Source organism: Chiloscyllium punctatum, chromosome 49, assembly GCF_047496795.1.
Source record: "Chiloscyllium punctatum isolate Juve2018m chromosome 49, sChiPun1.3, whole genome shotgun sequence".
Taxonomy (NCBI): domain Eukaryota; kingdom Metazoa; phylum Chordata; class Chondrichthyes; order Orectolobiformes; family Hemiscylliidae; genus Chiloscyllium; species Chiloscyllium punctatum.
The window spans coordinates 19,211,181-19,234,883 of NC_092787.1; the positions used below are offsets into that span (position 1 = coordinate 19,211,181).

At 41.5% G+C, this 23,703-nt stretch overlaps 1 protein-coding gene across 3 annotated transcripts in view; it reads left to right on the forward strand.

Moving 5' to 3' along the window:
* Positions 1–23,703, forward strand: part of LOC140469322 (hemicentin-1-like) — a 438,266-nt gene that overhangs the window by 221,071 nt on the left and 193,492 nt on the right. For all 3 annotated transcript variants that reach the window (XM_072565717.1, XM_072565718.1, XM_072565719.1), the window contains exons 36-42: positions 3,086–3,182; positions 4,287–4,385; positions 4,997–5,173; positions 11,281–11,432; positions 11,735–11,858; positions 18,012–18,187; positions 21,807–21,903. In XM_072565717.1, coding sequence (XP_072421818.1) covers positions 3,086–3,182; positions 4,287–4,385; positions 4,997–5,173; positions 11,281–11,432; positions 11,735–11,858; positions 18,012–18,187; positions 21,807–21,903 — 922 coding nt within the window. The remainder of the gene's footprint in view (positions 1–3,085; positions 3,183–4,286; positions 4,386–4,996; positions 5,174–11,280; positions 11,433–11,734; positions 11,859–18,011; positions 18,188–21,806; positions 21,904–23,703) is intronic.

Here is a 23,703-nt window from a genome sequence, read left to right on the forward strand (position 1 = left end):
GGTGAGTGGCTTGGATGGGAACTTGCAGATCATGATATTCCCATGTATCAGCTGCCTTTGTCCTTCTTGATGGATGTGGTGATAGGTTTGGAAAGTGCTGTCTTAGGATCTTGGCTGAATTTCTGCAGGGCGTCTTATAGATCGCCCGACTGAGCTTTGGTAGTGGAGAGCGTGGATGCTTGTAATTGTGGTGCCAATAAGTGGACTGTTTTGTTCTGGATGGTGTTAGTCTTCTTGTGTGTGGTTGGATTGTACTTATCTAGACAAATGGGCTGTGTTCCATCACACTTCTGACTTTTGCCTTGTAGACAGTCAACAGGTAGTGGGATGTCAGGAGGTAAGTTAATTGCCACAGTATTCCTAGCCTCTGATTTATGTGGTGAGTCCAATTGACTTTATGGTCACTGGTAATCCCCAAGATGTTGATAGTGAGGATTCAGTGATGGTAACACCATTGACTGTCAAGGGATGGTGGTTAGATTTTCTTTTATTGGAGATGGTTATTGCATGGCATTTATGTGGTGCAAATGTTACTTGCTACCTGTCAGCCCAAGCTTGAGTTTTGTTCAGATCTTGTTACATTTGAACATGGACTGTTTCAGTATCTGCTAAGTTGCCAATAGTGCTGAACATTGTGCAATTGTTGACAAACATCCCCACTTCTGACCTTGTGATGGAGGGAAGGTCATTGATGAGGCAGCTGAAGATGGTTGGGCCTAGGACATTCTCCGGAGGAATTCCCGCAGAGATATCTTGGAGCTGAGATGACTGACCTCCAACGACCACAATTATCTTCCTCTGCACTAGGTATGACTCCAACCAATGGACAGTTTTTCACCTTTGATTCCAGTTTTTCTGTGGCTCTTTGATACCACACTCAGCCATATCTGGGCAACTTTCCACATTGTCAGCTTTATGCAATGTTATAGTTCTACTAAAACAGCTTGACTAGGGATGCAGCAATTTCTGGAGCACAAGTCTTTAGTAATATTGCCGGAATACTTGCAGGACTTATAATCTTCAGTGTCCAGTACCTCTAGCTCTCTCTTGATGTCTAACATGGAGTTAATCAAATTGTCTGAAGTCTGGCATCTGTGTTGTTGGAAACGACTGGAAGAGACCAAGTTGGACCATCCAATTGGCACTTCTGGCTGATCGTTATTCCAAATGCTCCAGCTTTATATTTTGCACTGAGGTGCTGGTTCTTCAATCATTGTAGATGGGGATTTTTGTAGAGCCCAGTCCTCCTTTAGTGAGTTGTTTAATTGTTCACCACCATTCATGACTGGATGTGGGAGGGCTGCAGAGCTTAGATCTGATCCATTCTATGTGGGATTGTGTAGTTCCTTCTATGACTTGCTGCTTATGCTGATTGGTATGCAAGTTGTCCTGTTTGGTCTCTTCACCAAGTTGACATCTTATTTTTGGATATACTCTGTGCTGCCCCTGGCATGTGGTCGTGCACTCTCCATTGAACCGAAGGTAATCCCCTGGCTTGATGGTCACGGCTGAGTTGGATAGATGCCAGGTCATGCTGTTACAGATTGTGTTTGACTTCTGCTCCTTGCTTTTGTAAATGAATTCTAATAGAGTAAAATCTTGGTTTAAGATGTCCTGCAAACTATCATTTAATTTTTATTGGCCTTTATTTTGAATTACGTGCAAATTTCTGCTTGATAATTTTATCTTCGCTCCTGGCAATTGGGCTCACCTCCTGCCATTGTCATCCCCCTTTGTTATCTTCTGGCATTCGTGCAACAACCCAACTTTGCCTGTCAGATTTACCTCCCGCTGCCTTTGATTCCACATCACTTCATTGTCTCATTTATCCCTTCTTCTTGGCTTTGCCTCTTGCTCTCTGTTTTTGCAATAGGCCACTCATTTCACTACTGAAGAGTCTCCCTCTTGCTAATGCCATTCTGAATCTGCACTGAAGGGCTCCATATGGTGGCAGGTGTTGAACAATATAGACAGCGCTGACTAACCTCTGCTGAGGATGAAGCCTTGTCAATTTATGAATACATGTGAATGTGAATGTATTGTACAGGAGGTGTTTTTTATATATTTAATGATATATTTTGTTTTGAAATTAATTTAACTAGGAATGCATAGTTGATCATAAAGTACATGTTGGCACGGTATTTCAGTTTGCAGACTGGTCAAAAAATGTCTGAAGGAACCTAACTCTGGCATAATCATTGACTTCTATGGAAATCTATGATTCACTTAAAATCATTAAACGCAAAGTTGTGATTTTCAGGAACACAATCATAACCTTACATGAGGACTTACTATGAATCATTAAACATAATGAATGGAGTAAAGACACCAGTTGATACTGGGATTCAGAAAAGCCCAGAGGATGGGAATAGAGTTCATGTTCATATTGTGCTCTGCATGAAATTTATCATTCAGGTAAATGATATGTAATGCCATTGACAATTCCATACTCTTATTTATCCAGTCACATTTTTGACCCCAGTAACAGGTCAGCCTATTTAATAGTGGTCTTCAACAGATATTTGAAAATTTACCTAAAGAGGGATATTTTGGAGGGCTGTGGAGAAAAGGAAGGTGAGTAGGATTAGCTGAGTTACTACTGAGCTAGCCCTCATGGACATGAATGGCTGAATTGCATCCATATTCACTGATTCTATAAACATATAATTCAAACATTCAGTTTTTGATTTTTTTGCTCCTTAAATAGAAGGGGACTACTCCAGTGAGATGTTCACTCAATTAATTCTACAGGTGTTCAAAGTAATGCCAACAAACTAAAGCCTGACCTAATTTTACCTGTATACTTACTTTAATTTTAATGTGTAACTGATTAAGAAAACATTTAGGAAGACAAGCACCCTCTTATGATTACCAGGAGGCATTTTTGACAAAGATTGGAGAACCTCAGGAGAAAAAGGAAATTAAGAAGTGATTGCAGAAGAGAAACAAGAAGGACAGCAAGTAAAACACTTAGTGTAAATGACAGGCAGTCAAATCTGAAGCTGCATGGTTGAACAGTTCACTTTCAGACTGTCTTTGATTTGTTTTCTCCCCCCTACTACTCATCTTTCACTTGGCTTAACAGATTGAGAAAGTGACTCAACAAGATGAGGGTATCTACTCCTGTATAGCAACTAACGGGGCAGGTGAATCTCAGCAAGATACCAGAGTGACTGTGTACGGTAAGTGTCAAAGTGTGGAGGATAGATTTTAAAACATATACATATAGTCAATCATGGGTAACTGTAGACCATCCGTTTAATTAGCTTTCTGTCAATGAATGCCATCCCTGAGACTAAACTCCCAAAGATTTGCTCCCCTTCTTTGACTCTTAATCCAATTAATCAATCCTCTCCTAATGTGTAGAATTCTAATAGACCAATGCCTCACTTTCTGTCTCATTCCCTCTGTGTTGGTATCACCACCTTACCGCAATCCCAAATACAATGACCCATTCTACATCAAAGTCTATGTTGTTTTCATTTGTTCTTGGCAAGGCCAACATTTATTTGCTGTACCATTTGCCCTTGAAGGCATTGTGGTGAACCATGTTCTGGAACTGTTGTGGTGCTGTTAGGAAGAGACATTTAATTTTCTGTAGGGATTGATACAAATAGGGACTTGCTCAACCTTTTCAAGGACAGCTAAGAGCCAACCATGGAGAAGGTTTATTCCCTGAGGAAGGTTCAGGAAAACTTCCCTGCTTTTGTACTTTATGTCTTTTTATGAAGCCCAAGATTCTGTACACTTTCCGAACCATTCATCCTTTAAAGTGCTATGCACATGAACCTTGGGTCCCCCTGTGCCTGCACACGTTTTAGAACTGTGCCATTCATTTATATTGCCTCTTCCAATCCATTCTATTGAAATATCCTTTTCAATAATGACATCGCATTAACTGATGTAAAGTTTGCACTGTGAGTGAATGAATATGGCTGCTGTGTTTATATCTTACAACACGGTTAAGTCAAGCCACCACAGTCTTATCAGACCATAGGGCATGCACTCACATTAGAGAGAGATAGTTGATGGTGGCTTAACCTGAGGGTCACCACGCCTCAGGTGAGGGGGGGAAGCTGAAAAGGAGAGTCCTTCATCGTAATCTCAGCTGGTCCGGGAATTGAAAACATCACTGTTGGCATTGCTCTGCATCACAAACCAGCCATCCAGCTAACTGAGCGAACCGACTGGTCGAAAACATGATGTACACTATTTGTCAATGGAACTTATAACGTGTTGTTATCTTACATTGTGATACTATATTCTGCTTGCTTTCTGGATTTTAGAGCCTCCTGTTATAAATAAGTCTGTGGATACAAACAAAACTGTAACAATGAATCTCCCAGCATCTTTTGAGTGCCTTGCCTCTGGAACTCCACCCCCTGGTAAGTGTCATCCAAAAAATGAACTCTGATTGAATGGGCAAACTACATTATTCCTGCACATTGTTGCCATATCACAGATAAATGCCATTGTAACTTTAGTATCCTGATCTTTGTAAAATAGTTGCGAGATCTCTGTAAGAAAATTGATCCATTTCCTTTCCTGTTATTGTAATGATTAAAAATCATACACCAGGTTATAGTCCAACAGGTTTAATTGGAAGCACTAGCTTTCAGAGTGCCACTCCTTCATCAGGTGGTTGGTGAAGGAGTGGCGCTCCGAAAGCTAGTGCTTCCAATTAAACCTGTTGGACTATAACCTGGTGTTGTGTGATTTTTAACTTTGTACGCCCCAATCCAACACCAGCATCTCCAAATCATTGATAATTTTTAATTATGACATAAGCCCTAATTTTTAAGTGAAATTATCCAGTATGTCTATTGGATTTTCAGTTATGCTCTGTGTCTTTGTCCATGTATCAGTGTTTTGACTTTGAAATAATGAATGTCCAAATTGAATTTCCATAATGTATTTATTGAGTAATTGAATGTTTGTGGATCTTTAGCAAGATGATCTCTTCTGTCACTAACCAGTCTTTGTCACTGTCATCTAGTGTTGACTTGGTTCAAGGGGCAGAAGCTGATCACGGATTTGGCTGGTAGCAGCGTGTTGGAGAATGGAAGAACTTTGAGGATACAGAATGCCCAGGTGTCTGATGGCGGACAGTATCGCTGTGTGGCAACCAATGTGGCTGGCAGCACAGAACTGCAATATAGCTTAAAGGTTTATGGTGAGCTGGATCCTATAGATTGCATTGTTTAATAATAGACCAAAACTGTGGAAGATGTGACTTGGTGAAAGCACATGGAATCCAGGGTAATTCGGCAAGTTAGATCTAAAGTTGGCATTATTGTGACTGATAGTAAAAGGCTGTTTATGTGACTGGATGCTGGTGTATTATGGTGTACCACAAGGATTATGCAGGGTCCCTTATTGTTTGTGATATATTTAAGCAATGTAGAAGAGAATGTGTAGGTATGTAGTGATTAGAATGAGGTCAGCGAGGTGGATCTCATGGAATATGAGTTTCCTGACTGGGACTGTTAAGGGGTTCTGTTCACTCTAGGAGCCAGTTGTGAGCTAGCTTATCAATATCAAGTACTACGCACATGTAAATAAAGGGTGGCTTGGTGACTGGCCTTCATGGAGTTATTTCAGTGGCTATGAGAGGAAAACATGCCCCTGAAGAGATTCACTCGCAACAGTCGTCTTTGAGTTGGGGTAAGCATTTCTAGTATCATGCCACTACTTCAGAGGGCAGGTGTAGATTTGATGGGCCGAATGGCCTGCTTCCACATTGTAGTGATTCTATCAACCACTGGGCCAATCTTAGTATCATCAACAAACTTACTTATCATGCCCCCTGAAATAACACCAGAACCCCTGACATTCCTGATTATATCTGTCAACCAGGACTCACTGACTAGACTAAGTTAACAGCCCCAATCAGGCAATTCCTGTTCTGTGAGATCCACTTGGCTGAGCTTGTTCCAATAACTACATCCACCCCCCCCACCCAAGTCCTGGGACACAGATCCATTATTTTTCCTGTAGCTTCTCCTGGGGCACTTTTGCATCATTTCTGCTTCCTCTGACTCCTATTTGTGATCATTCAATCAAACGTTTACTTTGACTGGTTCTGGTTTGGATGTTGCTAAGCAACTTAACTGTGTCAACCAGTTGTAGTGTACTTTCCAGGGTGGATATGCTCCTTGATACTGGCTTATGGATTCTCTTACTCAATTTAGACCTAGTGAGACTCTTTTGTTTGCTTGAGTCTGCATACCAGCAGCATTTACAATGGCCTGCCAGCCCTGATCCTAGAGAAAGCTTTATCAGTTTTGCTGAGGCTTGAGGTTTTGATGTGGGCTGACCTAGAGTCCCTCTGTTCAGGATTCATCGTGAGTGAGGCTACACAATTTCCTTCACTCAAGTGGTATCCCCCAAGCTCAGTCAGCCTGGTGAGGGTGTCTATTTTCATCAGAATAAGTTCCACTTGCCACATTTTCTAATGACAAAGCCACTTAGAATCACAGTGATGTACAGCACGGAAACAGACCTTTTGGTCCAATTTGTCCAGATATCCCAACCTAGTCTAGCCCCATTTGCCAGCACTTGACCCATATCGCTCCAACCCCTTCCTATTCATATACCCATCCAGATGCCTTTGAAATGTTGCAATTGTATCATCCTCCACTACTTCCTCTGGCAGCACATTCCATATACGCACCACTCGCGTGTGAAAAGGTTGCCCCTTAGGTCCCTTTTATATCTTACTCCTCTCACCCTTAAACCTATGTTTTCTAGTTCTGGATTCCCCCACCCCAGGGAAAAGACTTTGTCTATTTATCCTGTCTATGCCTCTCATGATTTTATAAACCTCTATAAGGTCACCCTCAGCCTTCGACATGCCAGGGAAAACAGCCTCAATCTATTCAACCTCTCCCTATAGCTCAAACCCTCCAACTCAGCAACATCCTTGTAAACCTTTTATGAACCCTTTCAGGTTTCACAACATCCTTCCGATAGGAAGGAGACCAAAATTGCGTATTAATTCTGCTAGGCTGAGAACAGAGGTAATAACCAGCTGTTTTAATTGGACCCATGTCCCTCAATCTATAAAGAATTTGTTAATGAAGGAAGCAGGGCAGGTTAAAAGGGTAATTAAGAAGGATTATGGAATCTTCCCTTTATCGGTTGTGGCTTAGATTATAAATACAGGAAAATTATGTTGGAATTGTACAAACCTTTGGCTACACCTCATCTGGAGTACTGTGTGCAGTTCTGGATACCACACTGTAGGAAGGATGTGATTACATTGGAGGAGTGCTGAGAAGATTCATAAAAATGTGGCCTGGAATGGAGTATTTTCGCAATGAAGAGAGGTTGAATAGGCTCAGGTTGTTTTCTTTAGAGCAGCCAAGGCTGAATGGGATACTGATTGAGTTGTATAAGATTATGTGGAGTATGGACAAAGTGGATAGAAAGCACCTGTTTCCCTTAGTTGAATGACAAGAGTGCATAATTTTGAAATGAAAGTCCAAAAGTTAGAGGATTTTTCGTTAAGAAAAAGAAGGACGCATATGTAAGGTACAGACAGGATAGATCGAGCGAATCCTTAGAAGGATATAAAGGCAGTAGGAGTATACTTAAGAGGGAAATCAGGAGGGCAAGAAGGAGACATGAGATAGCTTTGGCAAATAGGATTCAAAGGGTTTTTACAAATACATTAAGGACAAAAGGGTAACTAGGATGAGAATAGGGGCCCTCAAAGATCAACAAGGCTGCCTTTGTGTGGAGCCGCAGAAAATGGGGGAGATACTAAACGAGTATTTTGCATCCGTATTTACTGTGGAAAAGGACATGGAAAATATAGAATGTAGGGAAATAGATGGTGACACCTTGCAAAATGTCCATATTACAGAGGAGAAAGTGCTGGATGTCTTGAAACGCATAAAAGTGGATAAATTCCCAGGACCTGATTAGGTGTACCCTAGAACTCTGTGGGAAGCTAGAGAAGTGATTGCTGGGCCTCTTGCTGAGATATTTGTATGATCAATAGTCACAGGTGAGGTGCCGGAAGACTGGAGGTTGGCTAACATAGTGCCACTGTTTAAGAAGGGTGGTAAGGACAAGCCAGGGAACTATAGACCGGTGAGCCTGACGTCGGTGGTGGGCAAGTTGTTGGAGGGAATCCTGAGGGACAGGATGTACATGTATTTGGTAAGTCAGGGACTGATTAGGGTTAGTCAACATGGCTTTGTGCATGGGAAATCATGTCTCACAAAGTTGATTGAGTTTTTTGAGGAAGTAACAAAGAGGGTTGATGAGGGTAGAGTGGTAGATGTGATCTATATGGTCTTTAGTAAGGCGTTCGACAAGGTTCCCCATGGGAGACTGGTTAGCAAGTTTAGATCTTACGAAATACAGGGAGAACTAGCCATTTGGATACAGAACTGGCTCAAAGTTAGAAGACGGATGGTGGTGGTGGAGGGTTATTTTTCAGACTGGAGGCCTGTGACCAGTTGAGTGCCACAAGGATTGGTGCTGGGTCCTCTATTTTTTGTCATTTACATAAATGATTTGGTTGCGAGCATAAGAGGTATAGTTAGTAAGTTTGCAGATGACACCAAAATTGAAGGTGTAGTGGATAGCGAAGAAGGTTACCTCAGATTACAACAGGATCTTGACCAGTTGGATCAATGGGCTAAGAAGTGGTAGATGGAGTTTAATTCAGATAAATGCGAGGTGCTGTATTTTTGGGAAAGCAAATCTTAGCAGGACTTATACACTCAATGGTAAGGTAGTGGGGAGTGTTGCCGAACAAAGAGACCTTGGAGTGCAGGTTCATTGCTCCTTGAAAGTGGAGTTGCAGGTAGATAGGATAGTGAAGAAGGCATTTGGTATGCTTTCTTTTATTGGTCAGAGTATTGAGTACAGGAGTTGGGAGGTCATGATGCGGCTGCACAGGACATTGGTTAGGCCACTATTGGAATATTGTGTGCAATTCTGGTCTCCTTTCTATCGGAAAGATGTTGTGAAACTTGAAAGAGTTAAGAAAAGATTTACAAGGATGTTGCCAGGATTGGAGGATTTGAACTATAGGGAGAGGCTGAACAGGCTGGGGCTGTTTTCCCTGGAGTGTTGGAGGGGTGAATTTATAGAGATTTATAAAATTATGAGGGGCATGGATAGGATAAATAAGAAAATCTTTTCCCTGGGGTCAGGGAGTCCAGAACTAGAAGGCATAGGTTTAGGGTGAGAGGGGTAAGATATAAAAGGGACCTAAGGGGCAACCTTTTCACACAGTGAGTGGTGCGTGTCTGGAATGAGCTGCCAGAGGAAGTGGTGGAGATACAATTGCAAAATGTAAAAGACATTTGGATGGGTATATGAATAGGAAGGGCTTGGAGGGATATGGGCCGGGTGCTGGCAGTGGGACTAGATTGAGTTGGGACATCTGGTTGGCATGGACGGGTTGGACTGAAGGGTCTGCTTCTGTGCTGTACATCTCTATGACTCTAAAAGGAATTTCACCCAGAGATGGTGGGAATCTTGAGTGTACTGCCGAGGAAGGGAGTTGAACCGGGGAACTTCACAACTTTTTAAAAATACTTGTATGAGCACTTGAAATGTTATAGCATTCAAGGATGTGGGCCAAGTTCTGAAAGGTGGAACAAGTGTAGATCTAGAGTTGTTTTTAGATTACTTACACTATGGAATCAGGCCCTTCGGCCCAACAAGTCCACACCACCCCGCCGAAGCGCAACCAACCCATACCCCTACATTTACCCCTTACCTAACACTACGGGCTATTTAGCATGGCCAATTCACCTGACTTGCACATCTTTGGACTGTGGGAGGAAACCGGAGCACCCGGAGGAAACCCACGCAGACACGGGGAGAACGTGCAAACTCCACACAGTCAGTCACCTGAGGTGGGAATTGAACCCAGGTCTCTGGCGCTGTGAGGCAGCAGTGCTAACCACTGTGCCACCGTGCCACCCATGTGTTGGTGTAGACTTGATGCACCAAAGGCCCACTTCTGTACTTTGTGATTCCATGACCACTGGGTGTAAGGGGTTGGCTTAAAATAACTGATTGTCTGTGCAATCATATTAGTAATTGCTTTGTTGAAAGATCATCAGGGCGATTGCCCAATTGTGATGAGAATCCCAGTGAAATAAGTCTCCTTCTTGATAGCATAATTGTAGACCTTAAAAGGTATAAAATAATAAAAGAATTGCACAATTATGAACATTTCAGTATACAACTAATTGAAATATGTTGCAAAATTTAGAGAATATAAATGAAAGACTTATTGTCCTCTCCATTTTGTATTAAGGTATGTTGATCATTTGTTATTCGGTTGAATTCATTAAAATTTCAAACATTTACCTACTGTTTATGAATGTTATAAAGCAGTGATTGGACAATCCCATAGTCTATTCATAGTATAACTTAGTGGATCTTAGCTACCTTGTTGTTGAAAAAGTACTGAGAAGAGACACTCTTTTTCGCTTTGTAAAGAAGGAAAGTCCAAAGAGTTTTTCCTTTTAGATTACACTGATACGCTATTAGCAGTGTCACTGTACCCACTTCTGAAGGCATCAGGAACGAGAAGGCACTGATTTAAGGAATTAATAGAAGAAGTAAAAGTAAATTGAGGAAAAGCTTTCCCATATAGGGAATACTTAGGATTTGCAATACACTGTGAATGTTGAGGAGTCAGGTTCAATTTTCAAAAGTGAGGCTTTCTGAAGGAGCTTAGACTGATAACTGAAAAGGACAAATATGCATAGCTGCAGAGAAAGCAGTAGATGATTTGTTCATTGAAAGAGCTAGTGAAGACATGAGAAGCCAGACGGCCTCCTCTGTGTCATAAAAATTCTGTGATCCTATGTCTTTCAGAGCCGCATTGGCCGAAAACAGGGGAGCAGGTTTCTGGCCTGATTGGCTGGAATAATCTATACTTTGGAAACAGCCACCTGGAGAAGCAGAGAAAAAGATTCAGTTCAAGAAAAAAGACAATCTAACACTTGCAATACATTTCACCTTAGTCATATTACATTGTTTGTTGGTTCTCCAGTTTTGACTCCAGCATCAGGATTGAAAGAGATTCCTACTTATTCTCCCTAACACCGGCATAAGGATAAATGTTATACTTAACATTGATGCACATGACCTGTTCCCATTCTTGGGCATTTATACTTCATTTTCTAGCACCTTTGAATTCTAGATGTTAGTTTATAATAGTAAGCGTCTGTTCTGTTGTGGGGGTAAATGCTGTTCTGCACACTTCGAGTATTCTGACTGATCTGAAGCTTTCATTTGTAGTTCCACCAGTGATCTCAACTGCTCTGCACCTGGTTACTGTCCTTATAAACCAACCCATTGAACTTCAGTGTGAAGCGACAGGAGACCCTCCTCCTAAAATAACATGGTTAAAAGACAATACCCCTATCTCCATGATGACTGAAGGGTTAAAGGTCAGTGAAATTGGTTTTCATAAACTTGTGTTTTCTTGGTAGATCTTTTTGAGCTAGTTGGAATATATTAATGTTTACAAGAATGTACTGGACACACAGATTCCAAGAGTCTTCTGTGTCTCACCCCAAAAGCAAAAGGCTACCTATGAAGAGGTAACTGCTACTGTTCCTCGTGAGATTTGAACTTGTTTCTGGGGCATTTGTCCAAGTGTCTGGATTACCAGTCCAGTAACATAACCAATACGTTACTGACCCCCTTGACTGGGATTTTCTGTTAAAGTATTTATTTTCTGTCCACTTAGTTCCTGTTGGAAGGTCAGATTCTGTCCTTAGCCAGCGCACACTTCTCTGATTCAGGAGTGTACTCCTGTGTAGCTGTTAATGCTGCTGGAGAGGACCAGAAGCAAATCCATCTGCAAGTTTATCGTAAGTATTTGATTAAGACTTGAAATGAACTTGAGAAATGGTTAATGAGGTTAATTTGTGGAACTTGCTGAGAAAGCAGATTCATTGGTAGCACAATTCTTGAGTATTCTGGTACGGAAGTATCTGGTATGGGTGAGGTGCAATTTCAAGCTGGTTGCTGAATTATTAGGGCGAGAGCTGAGGTAATAACCAGTTGTTTTAATTGGATCATATTCCCACAATCTCTATAGAATCTCTTACTGTAGCCATTTATAGATTACACCAATGATAATCGTGTGAGCTTTTGGTTCTTGACCACATAATAAAGATTAGGCAATTACACAGGAAAGATTAGATTAGATTACCTTTAGATTTGATTAGATTACTTACAGTGTGGAAACAGGCCCTTCGGCCCAACAAGTCCACACCGCCCTGCCGAAGCGCAACCCACCCATACCCCTACATCTACCCCTTACCTAACACTACGGGCAATTTAGCATGGCCAATTCACCTGACCTGCACATCTTTGGACTGTAGGAGGAAACCGGAGCACCCGGAGGAAACCCACGCAGACACGGGGAGAATGTGCAAACTCCACACAGCCAGTCGCCTGAGGCGGGAATTGAACCCAGGTCTCTGGCGCTGTGAGGCAGCAGTGCCACTGTGCCACCGTGCCACCCACAAGATGAATTGCCATATATGTACAATGAATCTGTTTTCACATAACTATCCTGGTGGATACTGTAGAAAGATATTATTCTCAAACATTGATTAATCTTGATGTGGAAGTCATTTGTAGGGTGCCTCTTTTATTTTTGGATTAATGGTGCTGGAAGAGCACAGCAGTTCAAGCAGCATCCGAGGAGCAGCACCTGCCCTTTTATTGCTTTCTGCTTCTTTCTCAGAGGAAACATAATGGAAGAGGTGATGGCACAGCGTATTGTCACTGGACTAGTAATCCATGAACCCAGATAATACTCTGAGAAGCTAGGTTTCATTCCCACCCATGGCAGATCATGGATTTGTTCAGCAATAACCTGCTCACTATAGTCAATTTAAGTTTCATCAGGCTACCCAGCTACTGACTTGAATGCAACTTTTCATCAAACATGGAAAGCGGCTGAAGCCTAGAGGTGAGGTGAGTCCTTGAGGGTATTTAAGACAGAAGTAGATAGGTTCTTGATTTGTAACAGGCTCAAATTCTATAGAGAGAAGGCAGGAGAATGGAGATACATGTCAGCCATGATCAAATGGTGGAGAGGACTCAATGGGCCAAAAACCCATATTCTGCTCCTATATCTTATGGTCTTAATGGAGAGTAACTACCCTTAACAAGGCTAGTCATAGCCATAGAGTTATAGAAATGTACAGCACGGAAACTGACCCTTCATTCCAACACGTCCACGCCGACCAGATATCCTAACCTAATCTACTCCCATTTGCCAGCACTTGGCCCATATCTCTATAAACCCTTCCTATTCATATAACCATCCAAATGCTTTTTAAATGTAGTAGCTGTTCCAGTCTCCACCACTGCCTCTGGCAGCTCATTCCATACAGGCACCACCTCTATGTGAAAACGTTATCCTTGAGTCCCTTTTAAATCTTTCCCCTCTCACCTTAGACCTATGCCCCTAGTTCTGGATTCCCCCATCCCAGGGAAAAGACCTTGCCTATTTACCCTATCCATGCACCTCATGGTTTTATAAACCTCTATAAGGTCACCCCTCAGCCTCTGACACTCCAGGGAAAACAGCCCCAGCCGATTCAGCCTCTCTCTGTAGCTCAAACCCTCCAACCCTGGCAACATCCTTATAAATCTTTTCTGAACCCTTTCACATTTCACAACATACTTCTGATAGGAGGGAGACTAGAATTGCACACAAAATTCCAAAAGTGGCCTAACCAATGTCCTGTATAACCACAACATGACCTCCCAAGTCCTATACTCAATGCTCTGTCCAATAAAGGAAAGCATACCAAACGCCTTATTCACTATCCTATCTACCACTTTCAAGGTACTTTGAAACTACACTCCAAGGTCTCTTTGTTCAGCAACTTTTCCCAGGACCTTGCCATTAAGTGTAAAGGTCCTACCCTGATTTGCCTTTCCAAAATGCAGCACCTCACAATTATCTAAATTAAACTCTATCTGCCACTCCTCAGCCCATTGGCTCATCTGATCAAGATCCCATTTACTCTGAGGTAACCTTCTTCTGTGTCCAATTTTGGTGTCATCTGCAAATTTACTAACTATACCTCCTATTATGTTCACCTCCAAATCATTCATATAAATGATGAAAAGCAGTGGACAGCACATATCCTTGTGGCACACCATTTCTCTGGCTTCCCACAGAGTTCTAGGGTACACGTGATCAGGTCCTGGGGATTTACTGCTTGTGACTGAGTATGATATTAAGGAGCCGTAGCAAAACAGGAGTCAATGGGAATCAGGGCGGGAAAGCTCTCCATTGGTTGTATTCACACCTACCACAAAGGAAGATGGCTCTTGTTGTTGGAGGTCAACCATGTCAGCTCCAAGACACCTATGTAGAAGTTCCTCGGTATAGTGTCCTAGACCCAACCATCCTCAGCTCCGTGAGCAATGACCTTTCCTTCATTGTAAGATCAGAAATCGGGGGTATTTATTGATGATTGTACAATATTAACCACCATTTGTAATGCCTCAGACACTGAAACAGGCCATGTATAAATGCAACAATATTTTGACAATATTCAGATTGAGCTGACAAATGGCCACATAAGTGCCAGGCTTAATGTTAATGGCCTAGTGGTATTATCACGTAATGCGATCCGGGTAATGTCCTGGGGAGTCTGGTTTGAATATACCCATGGCAAATAGTGGCATTTGAATTCCTTAAAATTTAGTATTAAAAGGCTGATAATGATCATGAAACCATTGTTGATTGTTGGGAAGATTAGATTAGATTAGATTACTTAGATTAGATTACTTACAGTGTGGAAACAGGCCCTTCGGCCCAACAAGTCCACACCGCCCCGCCAAAGCGCAACCCACCCATACCCTTACATTTACCCCTTCCTAACACTACGGGCAATTGAGCATGGCCAATTCACCTGACCTGCACATCTTTGGACTGTGGGAGGAAACCGGAGGGAACCCACGCAGACACGGGGAGAACGTGCAAACTCCACACAGTTAGTCGCCTGAGGCGGCTGAGGAAGAAACCATCTGACTTATTAATACTCTTTAAGGAAATAAATCTGCCTATGTGTGAGTCCAGACTCACAGCAATTTGGTTGAGTCTCAACTGCCCTTGGGCAATTAGGGATTGGCAATAATGCTGGCCTAACCAGTGACACCCACATCCTGTCAAAAAATAAGAAAAAAGGGCAAAGACTATCTCCAATGAGACAGACTCTAACCTTTGCCCCTCAACATCAATTGCAATCTACATTCTGGGGTAACAAAAACTGAATAGGACTAGCCTTTCAACCCTTCACCCCATCACTCTCAGATTATCTGACAGTCGATCTCAGTCTCCTTCCCTCATACACCAACTAAGTTTCCTCAAGCTGTGTGTTCACATCAACAATCATGCTGTGCAATGTCTGAGTGAAGAAGCAGAACCGAGGCCCTGGAAAGAAATCATGATCAAATGGGGGACATCCTATGCATCCACACCTGAAAGCAGTTAGCAACTTTTTTGGTGTTTCAGCCGCACAGATTCAGAGTCCGACTGCAGTGTGATCAGCAGCAAAGTGATATTATGAATCAGAAGGTGAAATGAATGCAAGCAGAAAGCAGCTTCCAGACCCTATCATGATTGGTCGCAAATGCAGAACTTTTATTTGTGTCCAACCAATTTTAAAACTTAGTTAAAGAAAGTCTGTACCCTCAGTTATTCATCATAAGTAGTGCATATCTTGAACTCAAGGCAAGTTCTCAGTTGTAGGCTAGTAAGCTAGTCCTACCCTTGGTTTTTATCTTGGTTAAGAGAGGCATCTTTAACTAACAACTAATGATGAATGATGAACCTGGACTATCTAGAAAGAAATCGAAGACGTACGACGTATGTACATTTTAGGAACATGAATTTCTGTTCACAATTGTAAAAGAAAAGAAAGTTGACTGGAGATGTTACCAAAGTATATTAATAAGTAAAAAGGGAAGTTTGTAATGACACCATAAAACGATGCACAGTAATTCAAGAAGTTTTCCTTTCAGCAGCATACTTTGGCAAAGCAATTTGATGAGCTGAAGACCATTTTGAAAATTCAACAATCATTTTTTCGTAATCCACCAGCAAAAAAATAAGAGAGGCCATAGCATACCGGTAATGTTATTGGATTAGTATTCCAGAATACCAGTTTATTTTCTGAGGGAATGGGTTTGGATCCCACCAAGGAATTTCAACAAGGTGAAACGTGAATTCGGTAAAAATCTGGAATAAAAAAGAAACTAGCAGTGGTGACCATGTAACCTATCAATTGTCACTAGAACCTATTTGGTTCACAAATTGTTTTTAGGGAAGGTAATGAGTCATCCTTACCTTGTCTGGCCTACTTGTGACTCCAGACCCCAACAATGTGGTTGACTCTGAACTGCCTTTGGGACAATAGGGATTGACAGTAAATGCTGACCAAGCTGGTGGTCTGTGGTCCTCCCAATTAACAAATAAAATGCTGCAACATTTCCTAAATCTGGATAAAATAGGATAAAATACAAAGAAACAATCAAAGACTAATGAAATTGGTTCCACTCTGAAATCATCTGTGTACACCTGAGGAAGTTAGAGGAACTCAGTAAGTGATTCCAGGAATTAGATGCAATGGAGCAAATTGTCATCTTTGTCTTAAGTCCTTTCCTTCAAGTAGGCATTGATGGATTTGGTACCAAATTTCATCAGGTATTGATTTACAAAGTAGTGGAGATGATGTGAAGAGAATTACTATGCAAAATGATAGTGAATTGAAAGGAATGATCACAGAATAATGATTTTGGCGGGGGTGGGGGGGAGGATGGGTGGGGGGGAAGGGGGTGCAAGTGTCACATCCACCTCACAGATACACATAAGAGGGACTGTGTATGATGAGCAAACTCAAATTACAACTCAGACTTCTAGTCACTGACAGATTTTGTGCAATCACAGCTGTCAGACTGGGACTTGATGAGTAGAAGCCAAAGTGAATAAAATTTGAGTTTAGATTTAGATAGCACTAAAAATAAACTGATATATTCTTGGTGACATATTCTGGTTTGTATTTAAAATCAAAAAATTATGTTGTGCTTAAAAAGGTTAGATGCCACTGCCTTATAGATGCTGAGGATGCAAGAACAGGTCAGAGGTTAGGAATTCCGCAGTGTGTAACCCATCCCCTGATTCCCCAACACCAATTCACTGTGTACAAGGCACAAATCAGGTGTGTGACAATACTATTAATTTGCTTAGATGAGTGTAGCTCCAACAACACTCAAGAAGCTTGACACCAACCAGGACAAAGCAGCTCTTTTATTTGGCATTACATTCACAATCATTCACTTCCTTCACCACCAACACAGTAGCAAAAGTGTGTATCATCTACAGGATGCACTGCAGAAATTCAGCAAGACTGCTTACTCAGCATCTTCTAAACTCTCAACCACTGCCATCTCGATGGATAAAAGCAACAGATAGATGGAAACATCATCAACTGCAAATTCTCTTCCAAGCTACTTGCATCCTGATTTGGAAATGTATTGTTGTTCCTTCAGTGTGCCTGGGATAAAATCCTGTAAGTCCCTCCTTAACAGCATTGTGACTGTAACTACACAAAATCAACTGCAGTGATTCAGGAAGGCAGCTCACCACTACCTTCTCAAGGGCAACCAGGGATAGGCAATAAATGCTTGCTCAGCAAGCTAAACCCACTCCTAAGAATTAATTAATAAATAAAAGCCTCTCCAAGCACTTCAACGAATTGAATGGAGTTTCTTCTTGTCTGTATATGGGGGTAACACTGCATTATTTCCTCTGATGGAATTGAATTCAAGAGCTCACCACGTGTGGAATTTCATTGTGAACTGTTGACTCCTGTTCTGAGACATTGTGTGTCCAAACGCTAAACTTAAAGGCCAGGTTGTCGTGGAACAGACAGCGTTTTGATGGAGTTCAGTAAACTAATCAGTTTCATAACTTTTTTTTAACATTATAGTTCCACCAAGTATTCTGGGAGAGGAACAGAATGTTTCTGTAACTTTGAATGACTACATATCCTTGGACTGCCAGAGTCAAGCATTCCCACCACCCACTCTTCGCTGGACAAAGGATGGTCAACCTCTACCAATGCGTGCAGATCATAGACTCTCTGAAAATGCCAGTCTCTTCGAGGTCAGTATTACTATTGAGTCTTTGATCTCACCTATGAAAGGTTTTGCTCTGAGTTTTTTCACCAAAGTTTAACTTCAAAGAAAAGCATTACATTTTAATTGAAATTTTCACACCTTCAACATGGTTCAAAGCACTTTACAGTCAATTAAATATTTTTGAGATGTGGCAGCCAATTCATACATGGCAAGGTCCCAAAATCAATAATGTGCTAACGACCAGATAATGTCTTCCTAGTGATTGGTTTGAGGGATACCAGGGAAACCTCATCTACTTTTGAGAATAGTCCTGAAATATTTTATGCACACCTGCAAGGCAGGCATGACTTCCATTTAATGCCTCATTCAAAGGACGGCACCTTCGACCTTTTGCAAGGCATCAATACTGCACTGAAGGGTCAGCCTAGATGTTATGCTCAAATCTCTGGAGTGGGTGTTTACTCTGATTTGAGAGAGTTTGATACCAGTTTATAATATCTTCATTATTGTTTGTTTTTGAAAATAAAACTTCAGAAATATCGGTGATTTTCAGGTTTTTTTCAGTGAAGATAAATTTGCTGCAAAGCCAAAATAGAACTACACATAATTTTGGAAATCTTCCCTGGATACCTGTTTGCAATGCCATGGAAGTGCATGTATTTCAGAACAGTATTTTAGGGACATATCCTGAATTTCATTTTTTAAATCAATCTTGACCCTGTCTACCCCCAAGTATTTTCACTATCTGTTTTCTAAAAATAATTTATTTCTCAAGCCCGTTATGCTTTGGTTAAAAAGGTTTTACTTAACATCTTCACTTGCAGTTAATTTTTAACGTGTGGTCCAGACCTTTGAATATTTTGTCAAAGTGAACAATTTGGCTGGATTGTTAGTCTTTGTTATAATCTTGAAATCTTTGAGTCATTTTTTAAAAAATGTCTCCCAATATCCCAATTTATGCTCCATCCCTAAACAGCAGTGAGATTAGATTATTATGGTTACTAGGACTTAATAGGGTGCTGTAGTTAATTTTGACCACCACCTTTTGCACTAATACTTTTTGCAATTGTTCTGTACTTTCTGATCAGTACTCTAATTGCTTTTTCACAACAGCTAATAACTCAGAATGGTAGAATTTCTACAGCAGAGAAGGAAGCCTTTCAGCCCATTTTATCTGCATTAGCTTTCTAAAAGATTATCTTAAATTGTGCCATTCCTCTGCCAACTCACCCTGCACATTGTTCCCTTTCAAATAATCATCTAATTCTCTTTCAATATTTCAGTTGAACCTACTTCCATCACACATTGATTGTCTTTCAAATCCTAACCACTCATTGCATAAAAGGACTTCTACATCACTTTATTATTTGACTAATTACTTTAATTTTCTCAATCCCTTCATGAGTGTGATCATTTAATCTATGAAACTCTGACTAGACCTTCAATCTGATCTACTCTCAACCTTGTATTCTCCAAATATAGCAGTCCCACCTCTCCAATCCATCCTCATAACTAATGTTCTTCATCCATGGAAGCATTCTGTCAAACATCTTCTCCACTCTCTCCAGTGGCTGCACATCCTTCCTGAAGTGCTGTGCCCAGAACTGGAAACAATACTCCAGCTGAAGCTGAACTAGGTCTAATGCAAGTTCAACACATAACCATGGTAGCTCAGTGATTAGCACTTCTACCGCACAATACCAAGGTCCTGGGTTTGATTCCACCCTCGGGCGATTGTCTGTGTGGAGTTTGCACATTCTCCCCAAGTCTGTGTGGGTTTCCTCCTGTTGCTCTGGTTTCCTTCTACAGTCCAAAGGTGCACAGATTAGGTGGATTGGCCATGGTAAATTGTCCATTGGGTCAAGGGATGTGCAAAAGTGAGGACTGCAGATGCTGGAAATCAGAGTCGAGTTTGAAGTGGTGCTGGAAAAGCACAGCCGGTCAAGCAGCATCTGGTGAGCAGGAAAATTGATATTGCGGGCAAAAGCCCTTCATCAGGAAGGGCTTTTGCCCAAAACATCGATTTTTTGGCTCCTCAGATGCTGCCTGACCTGCTGTGCTTTTCCAGCACCACTCTAATCTAGACTCAAGGGATATGCAGGCTAGGTAGGTTAGCCATGGGAAATGCAGGGTTACAGGGACAGGGTAAGTCTGGGTGGAATGTTCTTCAGAGTTCATGTTCTCAACTTGTCCTACACTCAATAGGCTGAATGACCTGCTTCTCCCTGTATATATTTTATGATTCATTTAAAAGACGTCATACCTGTATACATGCAGGTCCTTATACTGCTGCACTCTCAGTAGAGTTACCTTTTGTGTGAACATGTTCTTCCTACAAAAATTTATCATTTCATACTTTTCTACATTCATTGAATCCCTATAGTGTGGAAACAGGCCACTTGGCCCTTCGAGTCCATGTCAACCCTCCAAACAGCATCCTACCTCAACCCTATCCCATAACCTTGCACTTCCCAAGGCTAATCCACCTGGCCTACACATCCCTGGACACTGTGTTTGGGCAATTTAGCATGGCCAATCCACCTAACCCGCACTTCTTTGGACTGTGGGAGAAAACCAGAGCACTCGGAAGAAACCCACACAGACACAGGCAGAATGTGCAAACTCCACACTGACAGTCACCCCAAGGGGGGACTGAACCCGGATCCCTGGCAGTGTGACTACCATGCCGCCATGCAACTTCATTGCCATGTATCTGCATACTCCATCAACTTGCCTCTTTCCCCTCTGAAGTTCTACACTATCCTTCTCACATTATGTTTCCAAGTTTTGCATCACCTGCAAACTGATCCCTGAACTGTAAAAACAAGTGAAATGAAAGAAATGTGTATTTATGTAGCACTTTTCACACATACTGGTTATCTCAAAGTGCTTTGCAACCAATGACTGTAACTACGTTTGAAACGTTGTCACTGTTGTAACATCAGAAATGTGACAGTTAATTTGCACACAGCCAACTAGCACAATCAGCAATATGCTAATTGCCAGTCTGTGTTTGTGATATTAATTGAGAGATACGCATTGGCCAGAAATTCTGCTCTTCTTTGGAATAATGCCATGTGACCTTTTACATTCACCCAAGCAGGAAAATGGAGCTTCTGTTTAACATTTTGCCTAAACCACAAGCACTCAGTTAGTGCAGCATTCCCCCCATTCACCAAAGTGTTATCATTGATTTTTATATTTAAGTTCTGGAGTGAGACTTGAACTCAAAGGTGAACGTGATAACCATTGTGCCATGCCAGTCAGATACTAGATAGGATTGACCACTGTGTAACCTTTCGGTCATGGCTTCCTCAATGAAGGGTCAGAAGGTCACAGAACTGTGGAGCTGTAACTGAATTACAACAGCTGTCTTCTAGCTCTGACAAGGTCACACTCTCAGTCCTCACTGAAAGGTCACAACAATTTCCGAGCCTTAAAATGGGATCACAGAGGATGAGAAGTTTGAGAATCACTGTTTTAGCTTAATCAGTGATTGCAAAGCTTTGGTCTTGCAATTTGTCCTGGGATCCAAACTCTCAGATTGATGAAGTCAATGGGCCAAATCCAGACTAAAGTTCCATCAGGTAGTCAGCATTGTATATTTTGGAAGAAAGGTGTGATTATTTTTGTCAATCTTTTAGATCAAGAGTGCCCAAATTCAAGATGCTGGCCGCTATACTTGCGAGGCTTCAAATAATGCTGGAAAAACGGAGAAGAACTACAACTTACACGTCTGGGGTAAGCAGGGAGTATGTAACCAGTTTGACAGTTTTTGGGAGACTGACTCCATTTTGTTATTCAGTCCCCTTCTTTGCTCATTTGAATTAGCCCTGCTTTTTCTCACATGGTCCAAGATGAGAAAGTGAGTGTATTCCTGGGAATCTTCTGTCTCAGGAAAGGCCAGTTTGCTGAAGATGAGTTTACAGGAGCATTACATTTTGAGAAATGTGATGATGCTAGAAATGGTGAAACTTGAACATTTTCTAATGCCGTGCTAAACCCCTAAGTCAACCCTGCAAAGTATGTGATACAGTTGCTTTCTTAATATCTTGTGTTTGGATAGTTTACTGTGTATTATTTGAATTTAGAACATTTCCTGACCAGCAATCACAGTTTAACATGCCTATCTTATAGAAATCTACATGAAAAACACTTAAGGGTTTAATTTTGTTTATGTGGTCTTAATGCATTTGAGTGCCTGTTTAAAACTGCAGTGCAGAAAGTTTGAATCAATATGTTTAGACATGTTGGAACAGAAAGGAACTTAAGTCTGCAGTGTCTTTATCATAAGAAATGAAGCTCTTAAGAAGCATTAATCAGTCTAAGTAATTATATAAAACTATTCCCAAACTGACGCCTGCAGGTTATGATTCCCTGCTATGTTCCATAGCACAGCATTTGGTTACTTGTGGTGCTGTGGTAGTTTCCCTACCTCTGAGCCAGGGTGGCCAGGTTCAAGTCCCACCTCCTTCAGAGTACAATAACATCTCTGAACAGGTTGATCAGAAAATGTCCAGAACAAAATATTTGGTTCCAAATTGTCCTGAACAGATTTGGACCAAAAACTCAAAAGAGTGTAACTGAGTCACTGTATGGGCAGTTAACCAAAAGGCTGTTGATTGGTTATAGTGAACATAGAACATAGAACATAGAAAAATACAGCGCAGTACAGGCCCTTCGGCCCTCGATGTTGCGCCGACCGAAGCCTACCTAACCTACACTAGCCCAATAACCTCCATATGCTTATCCAATGCCCGCTTGAATGACCATGAAGAGGGAGAGTCCACCACTGATACTGGCAGGACATTCCATGAACTCACAACCCACTCTTCTACGATTGTGACATGACATTTAAACTAAAGGTTCTTGGAATAAACCTACACAAGATATTGGCTTTGTGACTTACTATCTGATAAACAACTTCTGGTGGTATTGACCCCTAGAATCAGGTGCTTGCACTGGAAATTCACAGAACAGCGATAGGGGACAAAAGGGAGGGAGGTGGGAGGAACTCCCCTCTTCTGGTACAAGCCTGTACTTCCGTAGTTTAAAGTCCTGTGAAATTTGGGACTTGGTAAAAAGAGCACCTTGAATTTGAATTGCCCTTTTCTCGACAGCCTACCATCTCAGAGTTCTTCACAGCTGATAAATTACTTTTAAAGTGTAGTCACATCAATGTTCTTTCTAAGCTTTTTGGCCATGCAGCCACTGAGAAGCACGCTAACACATTGATTTCTGCAGGTGGGAGTGATTGCTGCACCTGAACCTCAAAGGTCAACACTGCCAAAAGAAATTAGGTGCATTGGTGATCACCACTGTGATGTAGGAAACACAACAACCAACTTGCACTCAGCAAACATCAACAAAAAGCAGTGATAATGATCAGATTTTGTTTTGTGATTATGATCGAGGGGTTCTCCAAAACATTGAGGACAACTCCCCTGCTCATCTCAAAAGTAGGACATTTTTAAGTTTATCTAAGCAGGCAAATGGGGGCTTAGTTGTTAATGTCTCGTCCAAACGACAGTGCCTTCATTA